This window comes from Miniopterus natalensis, chromosome 14 (genome assembly GCF_054644295.1).
Source record: "Miniopterus natalensis isolate mMinNat1 chromosome 14, mMinNat1.hap1, whole genome shotgun sequence".
Classification (NCBI taxonomy): Eukaryota; Metazoa; Chordata; class Mammalia; order Chiroptera; family Miniopteridae; genus Miniopterus; species Miniopterus natalensis.
Window position 1 is genome coordinate 11,976,586 of NC_142094.1, and position 21,270 is coordinate 11,997,855.

The 21,270-nt window shown below is 53.0% G+C and overlaps 1 protein-coding gene across 1 annotated transcript in view; it reads right to left on the bottom strand.

Moving 5' to 3' along the window:
• Nucleotides 1-2,097: 2,097 nt before the first annotated feature.
• The window catches only part of RET (ret proto-oncogene), a 36,847-nt gene continuing 17,674 nt past the window's right edge, over nucleotides 2,098-21,270 (bottom strand). Inside the window, exons 9-20 of the mRNA XM_016206963.2 lie at nucleotides 21,060-21,170; nucleotides 20,362-20,481; nucleotides 19,252-19,508; nucleotides 16,256-16,403; nucleotides 14,882-14,989; nucleotides 13,596-13,810; nucleotides 13,393-13,515; nucleotides 8,079-8,149; nucleotides 6,636-6,773; nucleotides 5,431-5,530; nucleotides 4,046-4,133; nucleotides 2,098-2,676 (exon numbers count right to left, since the gene is read on the bottom strand). Of these exons, the coding sequence (XP_016062449.2) occupies nucleotides 2,519-2,676; nucleotides 4,046-4,133; nucleotides 5,431-5,530; nucleotides 6,636-6,773; nucleotides 8,079-8,149; nucleotides 13,393-13,515; nucleotides 13,596-13,810; nucleotides 14,882-14,989; nucleotides 16,256-16,403; nucleotides 19,252-19,508; nucleotides 20,362-20,481; nucleotides 21,060-21,170 (1,637 nt within the window). The 3' untranslated portion in view covers nucleotides 2,098-2,518. The remainder of the gene's footprint in view (nucleotides 2,677-4,045; nucleotides 4,134-5,430; nucleotides 5,531-6,635; nucleotides 6,774-8,078; nucleotides 8,150-13,392; nucleotides 13,516-13,595; nucleotides 13,811-14,881; nucleotides 14,990-16,255; nucleotides 16,404-19,251; nucleotides 19,509-20,361; nucleotides 20,482-21,059; nucleotides 21,171-21,270) is intronic.

A 21,270-nucleotide genomic window follows, 5' to 3' on the forward strand; every position in this document is an offset into this window, starting at 1 on the left:
TCGGGGAGCTGGTGTGTGCTGGTGCATCCGCCTGCACCAGGCAATGACAGGCCTCGGCAGCTGTGAGTCAGATTTATGTTGGTAACAACTTGTGTTTGCCGACTGACCCACCTGCTCCCTGCCAGGCATTTTGAGGGGTCCACAGAATTTCTGCACAGTCCAACAGGAGGATGGGAACAGAAGTATTTAGTATTTTAGCTTTATAGTGGTTCAGGGCGTAATTTCCCCTCCAACTTCTAATGGACTTTCAGCTATGACTATGCATTTTACAGCTTTTCCCCCACAAGTGTCCAACTCCAGCTTCAAGAAACAAGCAGCAAGCACAGTGCCAGGGGACTATAAACACCTGAACCTGACATTGGCTGCGGCTCTATTCCTGAGAAGGAAACCTCAAGGAACGGATTCCTTGAATGGCGGAACTAGCTGAGTTTTTAAGTTACTATAAATGTGCCTGTTCACATACATATTGTGCAAGACAAGTTGATAATATTACCAACAGCCTCCTAACCATCCATTGCTGTTAGTTCCCCAGTAGTTACCCCAACAGATTCTTGGGACATTTCAATCCTTGCACCGAAACTTCAAAGTCAAAAAACCCTGAGGTTTCCAACTAGGAAGTTAGAGAAAAGAAGTTTACACATTTTATGATACATGATTTTATTTACATAACTGAAATTATTTTCTTAGTCACCTTGATTTACAAAAACAAATTAACATGGTATGCTTTAATAACCTTTCATAAATAGATTTTACAAATTTTAATAACTGGCAGATTGCTACTTAATACTTAGTAACACTTAACACTTAATAACTTCTGCATATATGCATGAAAATTCTGATAGGACTAGTAGGTATGAGAACTTTTATAACTCAGGACTAGACAATTAGGTTATTAGTTAAGGGTTAATTCTCCACCACTGGGTCAGCCACTTAGACCCGGAGTATGCAACCTGCTGAGAACAAACCTGCTACAGCAACTCACTTATTAAGTAGGCATTTTTAATAATTTGAGAGTTTATTCATATTTAATAAGACTAGGATTAAACACATCTGAAAACCAAAAGCTTCCAAGTAGGTATCTGTAAAAGAACTAATCATAGTGGATCTGAAAAATGGCTCCAACGGCGGCCACGTTACATCTCCAGCAAGTGCTTTTCCAGCTTTCTCTGGGTGTGTGTACAGAGGCACGCACACACCACGAGGCTCCAACACACACTCAGCCAAGCCTTCTTGGCCACAAAAATGCCATTAATTTTATGAAATGCCTATAAAATACAGTATTGTAATAAAACTACAGTTAAGTCCTTTCACAGTGCTTTCATCTGAAGGCCAGGCAGTGTTTTGGTAACCGATCCTCTCCTGGGAAGTCACAGTGCTGAGACAAACAGAAGAGCCACCAGGACTTTCCCAAAGCCGCCCCCCCAAGAGGGGAGGGGCGCAGTGTCTGACCACAAACAGGCAGAGACGAAGCTTATGAGTCACAGTCGGAATCTAAGAAACAAAAATGTCTCACTATAGCAGCATTGTTACAAACACAGGAAGAGTGGATACATGTCCTTTTACACACAAGCTCTATAAGAGCCAGACACTGTCTTTTCCACATCAGAACTGTTACTGGAGGTGCAGTGGTCCTTGGTCATTGTCAGTGCTACTTCTAACATAACTAGCCGAACGGTCCCTTTTACACCGAGCACCAGCTCCCCCCACTCCTGACGTGCGAGACGAGCGGCTGATTTTTGGTGCTGGGCATGCAGTGGACCGAAGGCTGGGGGTGGGCTCACAGCGGCCACGTGTCTGTGGTCAGCAACGCCTGGGCTGGAGGCCACTCCACTCACACGCCCCCTTCCTTTGTGCTGTTCTTGACGGGGCAGAGACCACTCAGTGATGGGGCAAATGTGTCCGTGAGCTCTCTTCCCTCACACCACTTGTCTACACAGCAAACTGGCATCAAATCTCTCCATTGTGCTAAATCTAATAATCATTTTAATTGTAATAAAAAAATGTTTTCCTATGAAAAGGTTTTCTTATAATTAAAAAAAAAATTCTCAGGATCTTGAATGCTGAGCCAAGGCCTGTCCCAAGATCCCCTCTCCCCCTCCAGCCCTGGCAGGGTTCTGACAACATCACTAGGCCTTGCCAGGTCCCCATTCTCAACACGGACGGGTCATTTGGGCCAGGTTTTTTCCTTGCTGCCTTTGTGGGGGCGGGGGGAGTGTGTGCTTCATGTTTAAATCTCGTTGCCTTGTTTGGCGGCAACCAAACAGATCAGGTAGTAACTGAGGGACCCAAACGTGAGCGCAGAGTACGGTGATCCCTGGTGAACACAGACCAAACACGGGGCTGCCGAGGGCTGAAGAGGGAGGAGGGACCTAAACACTGGACTCGGGACTCCCATCCAGTGCTCAAGGTCTGCTGGGAGGGAGAACCACCGGCCAGCGGAAAGGGCACAGTGAGGGCCGGTGGACAGTCTCGGCACGTTTCCTCTCCTTGCGGGTCCATTACCTTTCACAAAGAAATGTTAACTATCAAACGAGTCCGTTAACTGTGCCGCAGAGGGTGAAACCATCCAGTTAGCATATACACTATCATTTGCATATCGTGGACACCCAGTGTTAGTGCCATCGGCTCTCGTGAGTGGTACAGGACTCTCTTCAGGCCAGTTCGGGTCTGACATGCCTAAAAACGAAAACAGATCATTTGTTCTGCACTGAAGAACCAAATTTCATGTGCAGACAGTAAGGCCTTGGCAAAACTCCCTTTGAGGTTCAAACCAAACTTCTGGATTCTGTGCCAATTACAGGAACGGTTTCATGCTCCAGGTTTCCAAAGCACGTATTGGGGGAAATATCACGAGCTCTCTTGGCAACTGTAACTTGACAGAAACTCCCAATTTTGACTTTTATAAGCTTCAGACTCTCAACTCTGGTATCTTTTTGTTGACCTGCTTAACTCTCTGTCTAAGGCACCATAAAGCATCCGCTTATGGCTGTCCTCAATGGCTTACTGCAGGGGGCAGCTTCCATAAAAAGCTCTCTGACCTAGGAAGCCTACTATTTTCCACCCAAGTCTACCCTGGAGGAGAGGATCTTCCAGATCAAGGGTGCACACGGGTGAGTCCCACAGCGGCGACAGGAAATGGCATATAGCACGAGACCCAAAGCCAGCAAGGAACCCAGTGACTCAGGAGGCATGCAAAAGGAACAGTCCCAGCTGAAGAGTGCTTGAAACGCCAAGATTTCAAAAAACAATCAATGATGAGGTTAGAAAACAGAAAAAATTTTCAAGTATTTAATTGAAGACAAAAGAAGGAGTTTTGGCAAGAACCGTATTTACTGTCCATTGCAAGACCACAGCACCACGGACTACGTTCTCTCAGAAAGCATTTGCTCTAGCTTTTAGCACTGACTGTGTAAGTGACCACCGTCAGGACAGTGTGTAACGCAAAGGATGTGAAAACAGCTGCCTGCGTGTGACCTCCCGGCTCTGGGCACGTGGCTGGGCACCCAGCACCGAGAGGCCTCCAGAGCCGCCTGCCCGCCCAGACGGGGTCCGGGGACCACTGGCTGTGCCCTCAGCGCAGGCAGGTGGTGCTGGCTCCTCCTTTCTAAATCAGATGCCTCCCCAGACTGGGTAAGTGTATTCCAGTAGTTAAATTAGAAGTACTACGACTTGATACCCACCCCAGAAATGACATCATCATCTCTCCACATCCCCTGAGTGTTCTGCCCTGCTCACTTCCTTTTTCATTTTAAATTGCTGGGCAGTATAGTAATTACACTTATTTTCACATCCTTTAAAAAAAACATAGTTGCAAAAATGCCTGAATGTAAACGGATGCAAAATCAGACATTACAAATAAAAAGGTTCAGAGTGGACTTTGGTTTCATTCAGACCAGAAAGACTCTTAAAAAGCATTCCAGAGAGTAAGGATAGTGCAGAGAGGAACAATGTTGCTAGAATCGAGTAAATGCATGTGAAATTCTACCATAGAGTTTGTTTTCAATCCACGTGGAGGGGAGGGTTCGAGGGAGGGGAGCATTATTACAGTCCACCAGGGGCATCTCCTCTTCCGAGAGGCCATCGTCATAAAGCAGGGAGTCGGATGGGGTGGACGCGGCCAGATCCAAGTAGTCCTGGAACAGAAAGATGGCTGGTTACCACTCCCCAACGTGGGCCACTGCTGGACTCCTGGGCAGAAGCCCTGGCCATGTCCCATTCCACACTAGCCTACTGGTTTCTCCAAGGGACGTGAGCCCCTTACCAGACTGCCAACATTGAGGTCCTCCAGCCCCTGCATTGCCTGGCCTGTTCCTCATTGCTCCCCGCTAGAAAGTCATCTCCTTGGGGGCAGAAATGTCCTCCTTCACTGTTTGGGTCCCATCTCTGCAGCACTGGGCACCATGCCCAGCACTAGGAACTGGCCTGTTTATAAACCCTAGGCTCTGGGAGAGCTCCCTTCAGCCCCATTGCTCATGCGGAAGTGCCAAGATCATCGCCCATCTGCATCCCCTGCCTGCGCCTCAGCCCTGCGCTAGGAAGGCGTCCTTGGCATCAGCTGTGCTTGTTTAGGGTGACCCCGCATTACAGGATTTGGAGGCTTTGCCCAAACAATACACTTTACTACAAATGGCCTAGACCATGCATCTTGCTTTTCCTGTTTCTTGTTTCCAGAACTTACAACTGTTGGTAAATGTACACATGAGGATGAGCAGTCTATGTAAGCACCGTGAGGGCAGGGTCTGTGCCTGCCTGTTGACTTGCATTTCCATGATGCAAGATAGATACGGGCACAGCAACTGCTCAGTAACTGTTAGTTCAGACGTAGCTGACTTCCTGGTCCTCCAGAGCTGTCACCTGGAGGCACACCAGCCGAATCTCGCCTCCCAGGTCTGGTTTGTTGGGCCCACACTGGGCTTTTAAAAATATAAATGAGCTGCTGACATTAAAAACTGGGAAACAACATAAAAAAAAATCTCCTAAAATTTGGAAGACCTGACACACTGGAATTCATTTTCCTATAGGTCACATGTGCCTACAACAAGGGGTCCCTCAGAGGGCTGGTGTGCTCTTCCCTACTCACCCTCCCCCCCAGCCAGGCCCTTCAGAACACCTGAATTTAGGACACTCACGTCAACTTTTACCTGTGATTTTGTTTGGCTTTGAAATATATCCCCCATACACCTGTGTTCTGAGAGCTCTTCCCAAGTGTCAAGCTAAAAATCTTGGTATCTTCATGATTTGAAAAGAAGCCTAAGGGCCTGGTGCCCTTGAGGGCCAGCACCCCATCTCACCCTGCACAGCCTCGCTCTGCCCAGGCACAGGGCCCTCCGTGGACCTGGACTGGGGCTGGGAACCACCCCTCCCCACCACATGCCCCCTGCCCCGCCCAGCCTGCTGGCGCCTGCACTGGGAACCGCGCCAGACACTCACTCTCCTCTTCACCATCATCTTCTCCAGGTCTTTGCTGATGTCGGCAAACACTGGCCTCTTGTCTGGCTCCTGCTTCCAGCACTGCAGCATCAGGCTGTACCTGGGGGGAAGTGCAGACAGGAGGCTATGACCCAGCAAGAACCACGCTGTCACGGCCACCACACCCAGCACAGTGCCAGGGGCCTGGGGGGCTCTGTTCTCGAACCCCAAAGCAGTCTCTGCATCACTGACATCCTTCTGAGCTGGGCCAGGATCTGAGGGCTCATCGGGGGCTCAGGGTGCCCAGTATTATAAGCTTCCCTTCCCTTGAGAGAGATTTGTTTTCAAGTCCCTTCAGGGACACTGGTAAACAGCTAACAAGATGCCGCGCCCACTATGACGACTGAGTGGGAGATGCCAGTCCTTACAACTCTTAGGAAGGATGAACTAGGTGTGGAAACACACAAAACGTGTGCCAATCACACCTCTGTCTTACACCTTTATCACCCCCTCACTTCTGCCAGGCCCCGCTCGGCTGCGAGGCCTCCAGGACTGCCGCGTGTGGAGCGCTGGGCCGGCTGGCCGCCAGGGAGGTGGCGCCACTCACACTTTGAGCCCCGTGCCAGGCACATGGCAGGCGCACAAAGACTTTGTGGAATAAATGGACGGGCATGTGTCTGCACGCAGACAACCCCTTTCTCATGTGACCTCCACCTGTCCTCCGAGAATCACCCGAGAACCTCCGCGTGCGAAGGCTGCGCCCTTGGGCTGAAGTCTGGGCTCTGCCTGCCTACCCTTTGCCTGCCTCTGCACCCCCACTTGGGCACGCCCCAATATGTGCTCCATGGGCCTGACTGAATTATCTGCCCCTCTGCAAGTGACCAACAGGCACAGGTCTCTGGCCTTGGGCTCAGCTGCTCTGAGTCTGAAGTGCTGGCTCATCCTTCCCACGACTGTGCCTGCGCTCCGCTCCCCTCATCCTGTAGGTCCCCCCAGGAAGTCCACCCAGCCCCCGGGGGAGTTGGATCCTCAGCATCCGCCGCCATGCCCGAGGGTGGTTCTGTGACTTCTAACTGGTCATGCTCTGCCCTGGCACTGCCCACTCCCAGCTCACCACAGACTGGCACCCAGGGCAGCTCAGGAGCCAGAGGGAAGAGGCGCACGCGCCCCGCCCCCAAACCCGAAGCCCATATGAGGGAGGCTGGGCCAAGGCAATGCATGCTCACATCTCCTCGCTGCAGTTGTCGGGCCTCTCCATCCGGTAGCCTGTCTTCAGAAGGTTGAAGAGCCGCTCAGGAGGAATCCCGGGGTAGGGGTTGCCCCCCAGGGTCACAATCTCCCATAGCAGGACACCAAAGGACCACCTATGGGGAGCAAGACAAACAGTGAGTGGCCACCCCAGGCCTGTAGCGCCCTCCAGGAAACTCAGGCATCCAACCCCCCAGCAGCTGCTGACCCACCAGCCCAGAGCCCCCACTGTCACCTACAGAGAGCTGGTCTGAGCCTGGGGCCCCCTGCACCAATGGATGCAGGATGAGGTGGGGAGAGCCACCTGCCTGCCCTGCCCCTGCCCCTGCCCCTGCCCCTGCGAGGCCTCCCAGCTCAGCCCTCACACCCACAGGGGGCACTGGGCAGGCCAAGGCAGGGATCAGTGAGGTATCAGAGGTGGCCCAGAGGAACCCAGCAAGTGCAGCAAAATGCAGGCTGGACCCCGGCCACAGGCCCAGGTTCCTGGCACATTTCCTCCACCTTCTGTATGCTCAGAAATGTCCATAAAGCCTTAGAAGAAAAAAAGCACTGCTTTCGAAAAAATACTTAACTGTGAGGGAAAATTTACTGTGAAGTTGGAACAAAATCATATCACAAAATAACATCGTCACATGAGCCCGCTTCCAGTGATGAAAAGCAAACACCTGCTTCCCACGGAAACCATGAGAAGGTCATGCTTATGAGGCCAGCAGTGGTTCCTCGGGGGGGCGGCGGGGGGAGCGGGATGCAAGTGGCTCTTAGTCTCTTCAGTATGCTTTATTTTGAATTTCCCAATTGCCAACTTCCACAATCAGAAAAGAGTTGTTTAAAACTGTAAGAACTGCCTCTTCACAGCCCACATTACTCAAGATGTGCACGTCTGTTAGTGGCAGAACACTTAGAAGAGACAAGTCTGCTGTGTTTTTGAAAACTACCAAGTCTGTAATTTGACCTGGAAGACTGAGTTTGGGTTCTGTCTTTGAGCAGTTTGGGGCACACCAGCTAGAACTTACTCAAGGCCATTCCCACCTATGGTGGGGACCAATCCCAGGCGCCCTGGCGGAGCCCAGTCCTGGTCAGGCCCAACGAAGGGGAGCTGCTGGGCTAGGCCTGTGTGTCACTAAGACTTCCACAGGAGGCAGGGGAGAGGAGGAGGGGAAGAGGGGGAAGTGAGGGGGCTTTGCGGCCACTGCTCACCGCTCTCAGGATGTTACTTCAGCTTTCAGAACTACTGCCTGAGCCCTGGTCATCTGCCAAATGAAGACACAAAGCTCCCTCGGGTTGGGGAGTCCCTGTGGATGGCTGGCACGAGCTGACAGGCACTCAGGGCCAGCGTTGTTACCCAGTTGAGCTGCCCAGACTGGTGTCATAGTCCCCTTCGCATGTAACCTGCACCCCAGGAAAGCAACACCCACACTTACACATCGCTTTGGGTGGTGTAGATATGATCAAAAAGGGACTCAATTGCCATCCATTTGACTGGAATCCGGCCCTAAGGAGGGAGTGAAAGATGGGCATTAATGTTGCTTGGACACCCTGGGAACTGGAGGAGGGGAGTGTGGAGGAGGCTGTGGCCCTGTCCCAGGTGCTTCCAGCTGAGTAATGACACCCAGAATGCTCCTGGGTAAAGAACTGGTAGCTCAGCTTCGGAGGGGCCAGAGATCCAGCCTGCACCTCCCAGGCATGGCTGAGATGCCAGAGGGAGTCAGCTGGCCTGTCCATAGATACACAGGGCTTGTTTGTCATGCACCACATTCCTGCTGAGAGGGAACCCAAGGCATTGATACCAAGCCCAAGCTAGGTCCTCTACGGCCACATCTGCGGAGCTCTGGGGTACCCTGGGTGGTGCTGCCCAACTAGTGGGTCAAGAACACCATCTAACAAGATCTACCCTGATTTCTGAGGGCGAATGCCTTTGGGAAACCAGCATTTCTATCTTGGAGACTTCTGATGTAAACTAATATGCTAACAGCTCTTCTGAGAAGCTCTGAGAGAAGAAACCTGTTTATGTGCTGGTTTTCCCTCTTATTTTATGCCAGGGCCCTTTCAGCATCCTCTGGAGAGTGCCCCACACTGCAGAGGTGCTAAGGTCAGAGCTAATAAGCCCTTTCAATGCAACTTCAAAAATTTTATTTTTCAATCACAGTTGACATTCAATATTATATTAGTTTCAGGTGTACAGCACAGTGGTTAGACATTTATATACCTTCCAAAGTGATCCTCGTGGTAAGTCTAGTCCCCATCTGACACCACACAATTATTACAATATTATTGAGTATATTCCCTGTGCTGTACTTTACATCCCTGTAACTATTTTGTAAGCACCAATTTGTACTTCTTAATCCCTTCATCTTTTTCATCCAGCCCCCAAACCCCCTCCCATCTAGCAATCATTAGGGTGTTCTCTCTAAGCTTGCTTCTGTCTTGCTCATTAGTTTATTTTATTGTTTTGGGTTCTACATATAAGTGAAATCATATGGCATTTATCTTTCTCTGTTCAACCGATTTCACTTTCCTCAATGCTCTCTAGGTCCATCCATGTTGTTGCAAGTGGTAAGACTTCATTCTTTTTTGTGGCCAAGTAATATTCCATTGCATATATGTACCACCTCATCTTTACCCATTCATCTTTTGATTGGAGCATTTAATCCATTTACATTTAAAGTAATTATTGACAGGTACATAGTTATAGCCGTTTTATTGTTTTCTGCTTTTACTTTTCCATTCCTTTCTTATTTTCTTGCTCTCTTCCCTTGTATGTTGATGACTTTCTGTAGTGTTATATTTGTGTTCCTTTTTATTTCTTGTGTTTCTCTTGTAGATTTCTGGTTTGTGGTTACTCTGTGCTTCACATATACCAAGCTATGTTTATAGTAGTCTATTTTAAGCTGATGGTTGCTTAAGTCTGAACACATTCTATAATCACTACTATTATTAATCACCTCCTCTGTATATTTATGTTTTTGTCATTATTTTTTACTTCATTTGTGTGTATCCTTTAATTTACTGTTGTAATTACATATGATCTTGCTACTTTTGCTTTCTAACCCTTGTAATAGTTTTAGTGTTGGCTGATCCACTGCTCTTAGCATGTGTTTGCCTTTGTCAGTGAGATTCTTTTGAGACATTTTCTGATTCATATTTTTTATTTCCTTCTTATTCTTGAAGAAGTCCCTATAACATTTCTTGTAATAGCGGTTTGGTGGTAATAAACTCCCTCAGCTTTATCTTGTCTGAGAAGTTTTTATCTCCTTTGATTTTTAAATGAGAGCTTGGCTGGGTAGGGTAGTCTTGGCTGTAAGTCTAGGTCCTTGCCTTTCATCACTCTGAATATTTTGTACCACTCCCTTCTGGCCTGAAATGTTTCTGTTGAGAAATCAGCTGACACGTCTATGGGAGCTCCCCTGTAGGTAAATAACTGCTTTTCTGTTACTGTTTTTAAGATTCTCTCTGTCTTTAATCTCTGGCATTTTAATTATGATGTGTCATGGTGTGGACCTCTTTGTATTTATCTTGTTTGGGACTCTCTGCACTTCCTGGACTTGTGTTCCTTCACCAGGTTAGGGAATATTTCAGTAATTATTTCTTCGAATAGATTCAATCTCTTGCTCTCTCTCTCCTCCTTCTGGTACCACTATGATGTGGATGTTGTTATGCTTGATGTTGTCCCAGAGGTCCCATCCCATTAACTATCCTTTTTTTGGATTCTTTTTCTTCTGCTCTAATTGGGTGCTTTGCTACCTTGTCTTCCAAATTGCTAATTCAATCCTCTGCTACATCTAATCTGCTGTTGATTTCAGCTAATGCATTCATTTCAGTTATTGTATTCTTCATTTCTGACTGGCTTTTTATGGTTTCTATTTCCTTTTTTATATTTCCTATCTCTTTGTTGAAGTTCTCACTGAGATCATCTATTCTTCCCTGAAGTTTATTGAGCATCCTTTACACCAGTGTTTTGAACTCTGCATCTGGTAGATTGCTTCCCTCCAATTCATTTAGTTTCGGTTCTGGAGTTTTGTACTGTTATTTCATTTGGGACATGTTTCTTTGTCTCATTTTAGCTGCCTCCCTGTGTTGGTTTCTATGTATTAGGTAGATTTGCAATGTCTCCCAGTCTTGGCAGAGTGGCCTTATGTAGTAGGTGTCCTATGAGGCACAGCGGTGCAATCTCCATTTCCTTGAACTGGATGCTCTCGGGTGTCCCTTGTGTGGACCGTGTGCCCTCCTGTTGTAGTTGAGCTTTGATAGCCATTGGAATGTCAGTGGGTGGTGCTGACTCTCATACTGACTGGTTATGAAGACTGGCCGTGACTACAGAAGGCAAGTTGCTGTGTGTGGGCTGACCTCATGAGTGAGATTAGCTGTAGCAGGGCTCAGATATCTGCCACTTCCATCCTTTGGGTGTGATGTTTGTAGTGCTAATTGGGTGGTGTTCTGGTGTTATCTGAAGCCAGCCACCAGATGTATTGTTTTTGGGGACTCTTGGGAGGGTCTCCAGTGCAGGCCAACTTCAGCTGCTGCCTGTGTGTGGCCCAAGGCTACCTGGTATGAGTCACAAAGTGGTATTTGGTTGGTAGCTGCCTGTTATGGGCTTGGTGGTGCCTGGAAGTGGTTATGCTGTGAACCATGGCTGGTTGCCACTATTGCCAGGCTTGGGGATGCTTAGAAAGAGGTACAGGACACACCGAAGCCAGACACTTCTTGTTTGAGGTTTATGGAGCTTGGAGAAATTTTTAGAAAATTCCACAGTGTGAGCCCAGGCTAGCACCTTGTGTGGGTTAGCTTCTGAAAGAGGTTCGGGCCAGGCAGGGTGTAAGAGAATCGTCAGGGCGAGGTGGGAACCATGTTAGCCTGGTTAATGGAGATTCAAGGCTTTGTGCCCAGCTGCACTTGTAGGCTGGACTGGAGGAGGGCTCAACAAAGCAACAATGGTACCTGTAGGCATTTAGTTCCAGGAGAGAGATGCCCCTCCAGCCTTTGCCCCAAAGCCAGATAATTCAGTTCCTCCCTTTGTCCCTGGTACTTTTTGAGCTGCTGTCCTTTTGTTGGAGCTTAGGGAGTGTGTTTGTGAGCAAGTGAGTCTGTGCTTGGGCCCTTCAAGAGGATGCCTGCATCTACAGCAGCCCTCCCTCTCAGCTGGACAGAATCCCCACTGATTTTCACAGCCAGCTGTTGTGGGGATTCCTCTTTCCAGAACTGGTGATCTGGGCTGGGGAGCCTGGTGCAGGGCTGGGACCCCTCACTCCTCAGCAGGGACCTCTGCAGCTGAGATATTCTTCCTGAGTCTTAACTGCCACATAGGTGTGGGACACATCTCTGCACCTTCTACCAGTCTCAACAGAGGTACCATGGCTACTTCTTTACATCTCTGGTTATAGCTCTGCTCATCAGCTAGTCTTCAGGTGATGGTGAAGGATGGTTGTTCTATAATTTAGTTGTAATGCTCGTGTGGTAGTGGGAGGAGGCAAGCAGAATTTAACTATGTGCCATCTTGACCACAGATGTCCCAAATACAACTTGATAAATAACTTTTCAGTAGGTAAGTCTTTAGGCACCAATCAATTAAAAATTGTGTGCACTGGACTTTAATGTAGTATTTACAGTAATTCCTTTTTCTTTAAAGCGTTCTTTAGGATTCACGTCCCTAGTGCAGTGCGACTGTTTCGGGGGCACGTGTCTGGAATGCTGCCTGCAGCCTGTGCTCTCCAGTGCCCTGTGTTTGAACTCCGTGTTTCTCTGCTCAGTGACACAGGCCTTCTTGGAGGATTGTGTGACAACAGGAAGGCCCTGTCCACATCCCTCCACAGGGTGGGGAGTAGCTCCTCTCCACTTCCCCTCTGACAGTACTGAGATGCGCTGTCACAATGGAAACCCCAGAAAAAATGAAATACCGTCCTCACAGCCTGTGGCCACACAGGGCTTCTCCCCGCCCCTCAGAGCAAAGCTGAAGTGTATGCAGTTGCTTCTGGTGCTATTTTTCTGAGCAGCATCTGTCCTGCACGTCAGGTCAGCTGTGACTCCTGAATGGCCTGGGAGCTGGCTGTGCCTGTCTGTCAGAAGGAGGCTGCAGGAGGGGCCTAAACAGGCAGCAGCCGTAAGAGGCCAAGACAAATGCCACAGGAAACTGGACAATGCCAGGAATCCGATTTCCCCAGAGGGGCCCCCAACCACCTACTTCAGAGATTCGGAGAACCATTTCAAGAACCCCATGCTGAATCTCTGGGCCCGTCTCCAGGGTCCTCTTGTGCCTTCCAAACTCACCCAGGCTCCTGTCCCAGAGGAGCCTCCACTTGTAACATGCTTCATTCCTTCCTACAAAGAACGGTCACTTCACTCTCCTCTGGGCAAAAAGCTAAATTACACAGAAAGGAAACGGTGACCTGCATTCTGTGGGAAGGAGAGGGACGCTGCAGAGGAGAGGATGGCTCTCTCCTCAGCATCAGGTGACCTTCACAAGTGATAGTGACTGAAAGCAAGGGAAGCTTCGGGCCCAGCTCTCCAGCGGCCGGCTCTGAAAGGGCGGGTGTGGTCCTTAGGAAGAGACGAAGGACTCGGGGTTCAGTCCTGAACTGGGTCTCTAGAGACGCAAGATCAGGGAGGATTTGGGGATGATGGCTCGAAGCTCATACCCTAAAAGCCACTTTATTCTCTCCAGGCATGGTAGGGGATCTGCCGCCACCCTGACTGCTGTCCCCACCCAGCCCGGGGTCCCCGGCCAGCACCCGGGACCTGTACCTTGCTCCTCTTCACGTAGGAATCCTCTTCATACACATCCCGGGACAGCCCAAAATCTGAAATCTTCATCTTCCGCCCCTCGGCTACCAGGACATTTCTGGCTGCTAAGTCCCGATGGACGAGCTGCAGGGAAGATACAGCAGGGACCCCTAAAACCACGGCCCATCATCGGCGGCGGGGGGCCGGGCCGGGGCGGCACACACCTTCATCTCAGCCAGGTACCGCATCCCCCGCGAGATCTGCCAGGCGAAGGAGATGAGGTCGCCCATGGTCAGCGCCCGCTCGTCGGGGTTGTCCAGGTAGCTGGAGTTGCGGCTGCCTCTGCTGCCCACGTAGCCGGGGCCCGCCTTGCGGCTCTCTCGCAGGAAGCCCCGCAGGGAGCCGTACTTGGCATACTCCACGATGAGGAGAAGCGGCCCTGGGGCAGAGCGGGGCTGTGAGCCGACTGCCTGCCAGCCCTGGGCAGGCAGAAGTCAAGCCAGCTCTGGTGCCTCACAGGGCATGGGAAGGAGGGGGTGCAGGTTTCCTCAGGGCAGCGAGGCACCCTACCAGTAAGCAGGCAAACGGACACAGCCCTGCTCTGGGGGGCGGGTGCCTGGGTTCCGGGCAGCTCCAGGACTTAAGTCCCAGCTCATTCTCACATCGCTGCTCCCCCGACCCCGTAAGGCCGTGCTGAAGCCGCTGCCCGTCGTTGCACATGACCTTATCCCAGGGTGCCCAAGGCGGGCGGCTACTGCACTCCACGCTTCCCGGGGATGCACACCCTGGTTCCTAGGATGTCAGGCCTTTCGGCAGCCCTGGTCCTGCCACAGCATGGCCTGGGAATGGCTGATGGGTGCAAGGGGTCTGGATCCACACGGCCCCCTGCTTTCTGCTCCCGCCTGCTCTCAGCAGCTCTGCGCTAAGGCCCTGCCCTAGGCCCAGGCCTGAGTTCTGCTGGTGCTGACCAGTATCCCTGCTGCCCTCTCCCTGCTGGCTCCCTGTCCCCTCACACCCCCAACACACACACACACACACACACACACACACACACACACACACACAGTGAGAGGCCCCTGGTAGCTGGTCTCTTGTGTCCTTATGTGAGAAATGGTGACAATGCCTTTGTCATGCAGGGCTGGGGTCACCTGGAGATCACAGCATGTCTAGTCCCCAGTGGCGCCTAGGAGGCACCATCCAGTTCCTTGCCCAGGGGCTCTGCCTGGAGCAGGGTGCTAACAACAACAGAATGTTCCCAGAGACCTCTGGGCAGTCCCAGCAGGCCTGGGGCACCCAGAGCCGTGGCCTCACGCAAGCGCTCCTGCGGCAGCCCCTGACAGCCTGCTGACACAGGAGGCTCCAGCAGGGGCCAGAGCCAGAGACCATGCTTCCCAGGAGACAGGGAACAGGGGCCAGAGAAGGAGAGGATGGGGAATGGGAAGGAAGGAGAGCAAAGTGCCCAGGGCTCCTGGCCTATGCCCAGCAGCTGCTGTCCTGTGGCCGGCCTCACCATCCTGGCTGCAGGCGCCATACAGCTTGATGACGTTGGGGTGGTTGACCTGCTTCAGGAGGTTGAATTCTGACAGGAGGTCCCGCAGCTCATTTGGGGAGGCGTTCTCTGAAACACATGTAGACACAGAAGGCTGCAAATCCATCCCTCTGGAAGCCCCTCTGTGACCACGCAGGGTCACGTTAACCCACAGCTGGGTTCTGCAGAGACCTGTTACCTCCTCTTCAGACACCCTCCCTGAGGATCCCACAGCTTGCGGCTAGGATTCAGAGATCTCTCATGAATCCTTCTGAAAAGGCAAGGGGACTCCCTGATGTCCCCACACACCCAATGACCAAGCACTCAACAGTTGGGGCAAGACCCTGGAGGAAGGTAAAGGTCAAGACCCTGGAGGAAGGTAAAGACCCCTCCTGTGAAAGGAGGACATGCATCCTGAGAGTGGATGCAGCTTGGTTTGGGCCTGGCGTGGAGGTATTTTGAATCAGAAACTGGCTAAACAGTCCTCCTGGGTCAGCACCCCATAGCCCATTGCCCGGCTGTGCCATGCCACTGCCTGTGGCTGCAGGCTAGTCTGAAGGCAAGAGACGGGGCATTAGGAATCAGGACCCCCGTACCACACGTGGGAGGCCCTAGGCTGGCCTCACTGTGCCCACTTAGGGCGTGGGCTCTCTCAGGTAATGGGCGGCCCAGTCTGAGGGCCTGAGGAAGCATCCAGAAGCATTGTATGTGTAGTCCCTGACTGCTACACTAGAACTCTGTGTGTGCCAGCCAACTTTTGCCCCCATACTGCCGCTGGGACCCTGATCAGTCCACTTGGGTCAGAGCCGAGCCATGGCAGAGGGCCATCTGCCTAGTCTCTGCCAAGAAACATGAATGTGTGTGTGTGCACGCGCATGCGTGCGCCCATTCTGGGCCAAACTTGTGGCACAACTGGTCACTCATGGCAAGACTGAGGACCTGGGGATAGGGTCAGTCCTCTCAAGTGGTCTCTTCACCAGATGCCAGCAGGCACTAAGCCAAGAGGAATGAATGGGGCAGAGTGAGGTGGGAAGAGCTAGCAGTTCAAAACCAAAAGGGCTTTAAAATTTTTTAAAAACTCAGGTCTTTACCCAACATTGGTATAGAAGCTACACCACTCTAGAACCTTCCGAAGGAGGCAAGTTCTCACCCTGCTTCTCCAGGAACCACGACCCAGGTCATCTATGATGGGTGGGGGTCCCCAGATCGCAACCACTCAAGAACAACCATGGGAGGCTCTTGAGAAGGTACCAGGACAGCCACCAACATGCTGCCTGTCAATGGCTTCATCTACTCCTTGGGGCTCCCGCCAGTGTGCACGGCAGAGCCACCTGTGTGTGCTGCCTGGACAGGTACCTTTCAGCATCTTCACGGCCACGGTTGTGTACCCTGCTTTGCCTTTCAGCCGGAAGGCTGTTGCCTCGACCACTTTTCCAAATTCGCCTTCTCCCAGAGTTTTTCCAAGAACCAAGTTCTTTCGAGGGAACTCCCACTTTGGATCCTCCTACGTTAGGGTTGAAGGAAGGGAGAGAAGAGGTGAGGGGAGGAAGATGGTGAGGGTAAGAAAACAGGAGTGAGGCGAGACCCATGAACAAGCCTGGTGGACGGCTCCAGTGTGCAGAGGACTGGCTGATCTGAACCAGAAGGTGACAGTCGCCCATATCCAGCTGGGCCCAGAGGTGCCATTCCATGGCAAGTCTCCACCAGGGCAAATCCAGGCCTCCACCTGGACTCCCTCTGGATACCTGTACCTTGGCTGGTCCCTGATTCGCTGAACACGTTCTGGGCCAGCCTGGGCCTGTGTCCCCGCCTCTCAGATGCGGTGTTCAGGGCTTACTCAGCACAATAGGTGCTACGTGAGAACACAGCCTCTTCCCTGGCAGCCAGGTACAATCCCCTCAGCACTGCCTCAGCTTTGGACACCAGGCCCGCCAAGCACCGAACAGGCTGAGCCCAGGTCCTGGGGTGCCCTCTCCAAAGACATCCAGGAACCCCAAGAGGACTGAATCGGCAACAGTGGCAGAAGTCGTCTCCCAGCCCAGAACCCCCATCTATGGGTGGAAGTGTCCAGGGCAACTCCCTGCATGGCAGCCTCTGGACAGGTGCCACTGTGCTCCTGGGGAACCTCCCTCCACCCAGCGTGTGGAAGATGCTGCTCCTCCCATGGAGCTGGCGGTCGCCCTGAACCTGCGCACACCTGCTCCCCTCCACACATACCTTGCCTTCCTGCTGAAGCCTTGCCCACACACTCAGGGCCACTCTAGGATGCCTTCTCAGACCCCTGCCTGGCCTGTGCACTTGAATTTTGACTGGGGATGCTGGAACCTGTCCGGAACCTCCTTCCCCAAGTTTCCCTGCAGCTTGGCATAGATATGGCTTCTGGTGGGTGCTTAAAGTGTACCCCTACCAGGCCCACACAGCCCATAGAGATGACACCCCTGGGAACTCGCTGCTCCTACGTGAACAGAGCCATGTCCTTTGGTCTCTGGGTGCAGAGGGAGCCTCCTCCCAGTGCCATGGCCAGGGGAACCTTCCAGACAGCTCCAGGGGCATCCTGGTGTTGTCTCAGGTCCCCTAGGAACCCACAGTTAGGGTCAGAGTTGATAACACTGTCATCATTGCCCTGGTGTCCTCACCTCCACACTGCACTGAACATTCCACTAACTACACAGAGACAGTATTGAGTGTGTGTGGCTATCATCAATTTGACTCTTTTAAAAATATTAAGTACCATTCTCCCTGCTTTATACATGAGCAAACAGGCTGAGCGGTTGAATAGCATGTTTGAGACCTCAGAGCTGGTCAGTGTGGCCCTTTAGTCTCAGGCTGGGCTCTGGTCCCTCTGCATTCTGAGCAGGAGGTGATGTGGGCCAAGGTGGTGCATATCTACCAGCAAGAGCACCCATCAGCCCCACTCTCCCAGTGGACCTCACTATAAACTACCAGGGTATGTAAAGGAATCATGTGACTCATCCCACAGGCCTACAGCCAAAGCTGAGATGCTACTGGGCCAGGGTTGAAGCCCCTCCACAGGCTGAGGGATTGGAGCTAGGAGAGCTGGGAGAGGGGCTGCAGTGGCCCCTGCAGCTGGGAATAGCCTCTATGGCCCCGACTTTCACTAAGGGGCAAGTACCTCTTAGGTGGCTCCTCCTATAAACACCAGCTACCTCCCAGGCCTGACTGGGGACTGCCAGAATGGCGTGGTCCCTGGATGCTGAGCTTCCTCCTGGATGTCCACACGCCGAGCTCTCCCTTCCCAGACTCGTGGTGGGACTTCTGTTCCAACACACCCTCCACTCAGCACTTACCTTAGTCCCTCCCAGAATCTGAAGGGGCACCGCAGGCTGAGGGGAGGCCTGGTCAGTATGGGGGCTTTGAGGAGCACACGGTGACCACAGATCCAGGTCCTCCTACTGAGAAGAGGACTTGGAAACCTACCGGCTCTGGCTGGCACTCTGCCAGATGGTTAGTTACAGAGCCGAGGGGCCTAGCTCCTCCACAAGTGGCCCTCCATGCCAGAGAAGGACTCCCCTCCCTGCTGCTGCCACCTTGGCCGAGCCCTTGCCGGCTGCCATCTCTCACCTGGATGGGGACAGCACTCATCTCTGGGCTCCCACTTCTGCACCCACCCTGTAGGCTCAACAGAGCGTACTATGGAAATGAAAACAGACCATAGGCCTCCTTTGTTCAGTCCCCCAACATACAGGGGTCCCAGCCTCTGAGAAAAATCCACACTCCCCCTCAGGGCCCCCAAGCCCTTGGGCACCTGCAGGTGTATCATGGACTACCCTTATTGTATTCTCAGGGCCACCAAGCCCTTGGGCACCTGCAGGTATAGCATGGACTACCCTTATTGTATCCTCAGGGCCGCCAAGCCCTTGGGCACCTGCAGGTATAGCATGGACTACCCTTATTGTATTCTCAGGGCCGCCAAGCCCTTGGGCACCTGCAGGTATAGCATGGACTACCCTTATTGTATTCTCAGGGCCGCCAAGCCCTTGGGCACCTGCAGGTATAGCATGGACTACCCTTATTGTATTCTCAGGGCCGCCAAGCCCTTGGGCGCCTGCAGGTATAGCATGGACTGCCCTCACCGTGTCCCCAGGGACCAAACCCCAGTCCATCTGAACAGCACCCATCGGTCTCTGCTGGCTAAACTGCCTCCGTGCTCTCTGCCCCACAGCCTTCTGCCCTCCCTGGAAGTCATTTCAGGAAGGGGGGGTGGTTTGCTGGACTGCTCCCGCATTAGCTGCTCGTGGGTTGCAGGACAGCCCTCTGTGCTCCCCTCCCCTCTGCAGCTCCCAGAGGCCAGCGCCCCCTGCAGGGCCTCGGGGCCCCACCCGGAGCCTCACCGGGATCTTGAAGGCGTCCACAGACACCTGGTTCTCCATGGAGTCCAGTGAGGGCCGGCGGGCGCCGGATGAAGAGTAGCTGACCGGGAAGGCCTGGGCCGGCCGGCGGAAGGTCATCTCCGCGGAGGCGATGGGCGGCTTGTGGGCGTTCTTGTGGTAGCGGTGGATGCAGAAGGTGGAAAGCAGCACCGAGATGATGAAGGAGAAGAGCACAGCCGCCGCGATCACCATGCGGCAGAGCTCATCGCACAACGGGTCTGTGGGCAGGGCGGCCATGAGGAACACGCTCCAGAGGGCCCCAAATCCCAACAGGAGCCAGATAACCTGCCACACCCACAGCAGCTGGGAGGTGCTGGCAAGTGCTGCTGTGTGGAGGTGCGAGAACACCTGCCAGCACTCCAACAAGCACGACTGCATGGCAGGTGCTGTTAGAGGCGCTTCCCTTCTCTGGAGACTGTCATCACTCTCTCACAGAAGGAAGGAGAGAGGCACAGAGAGTGTCAGCAGCCTGCCCGAGGCCACACAGCAGAGGCAGTGCACCCGCCATGTCAGCCAGGACACTGTGCTGCAGTCAGCTGGCCCTGGAGGGCTGTGGGGACGTAACGCTCTTCCTCGGTGTTCCCAAAGTCTTTTGTGCTTTTTTTAATAAAAAGTGAGGAGGGAAGGAAAGTGACTCATGACCTAGGGTCATTCAGTCCAGAAAAGTGTCTCTGGGCTCAGGCTGGAAAGCTCCCCATGTGCTCAGTGGGGCCTGCACTGCCCACCCACTTGCTGTCCCAGAAGCAGCACCTGGAGGCTCTGGCTGGGAGAGTGGGTCCCATTTGGACAGTGCCGGGGCCCAGCCAAGGCCCTGCATGAGGACAATCCCAGCAGGCACTGAGTTATTTGGTGGAGGAACTGATTTTCCAGCCCAACCTTTGCGTTGAACTTTGGGCTATAAGGCACTATGTAGAGGCCCTGACCCAGCTCCCTGCCTGCAAAGATAGAGGAACAGAGGCCCAGAGGGAAGGAGGAGGGTCTCTGGGGTTTCAACTGCCTTCCTGAAGTTTCCTCTCTGGCTTGCAGGGACATAGGGGGAGCCCCGCCCACATGTGGCCCCGCCCCACTCACCCGGGCTGTCTTCTGGCTCACAGAAGCACTTCCTCTCCTCAGGGAAGCAGTTGCAGGTACCAAAGCCGGCTTTAATCCCCCAGCGCTCCCCAGGCTCATGCCCACCAACGATGCTGCCCCCTGGTGACAAAGGAAGCCCTCTCAGGGCCCTGGGTGACCTGACATGCCAGGACCACCCAGAGAGGAGTGTGGGAGGTCCCACTCTGCCTGCGGGGGGAGGGGGAGGGGGGTGTGGGGGCGTGGGGGCGTGGGAGAGTGAGCTCAGAAGTCCAGGTCAGCTGGACGGGCCTCAGCATGACCGGTCTCCAAGCCAGTTACCTGGTCACAGTGGGTGGGAGAAGGAGCCCATAGGCTGCCCGGGCCCTTGCCGAGGTCCACACATGGCTGCTTTTTAGAAGCAGAGGAGAGAAGGGGCAGCAGGGGTGACCAGCAGACTGCAGAGCAGGGAGCGGCACCCCTGTGAGTGGCCAGGGTGACAGTGGAGTGTGGATCAGGGCACCAGGCTCCAGTTCTTTTGGAGGGGGGTAGAGCTCTTCATGCAAATAAAATGCTAGACAACGGCTGGGCACGTAAAACTCAGGAACGAGGCCGGTCTGGCTGAAGTCCAGGTAGAAGTCCAAGCTTCTCCCACCACTACCCCACCTACCCGGGGCCCATCTCTGCTTAGGCTGACGGGGCAGGCCCAGCAGGTTGCTTACGGAGGCAGTCCTGGGGGCAGATGTTAGGATTGCTGCTCTCCACAGCATCACAGTGGCTGTCGGGGCAGGTCTTGATGCTGGGGGAGCAGGTGGAGAAGTTCCTGGAGATCCCTATAACACAGTGGGCGGGTCACTGCCACCTGGAAGCACCACCCTGGCCAGGAGGGCGGCACCCCAGGGCCTCTAGGGCCAGTCCTGCCCCTCCAGGGCC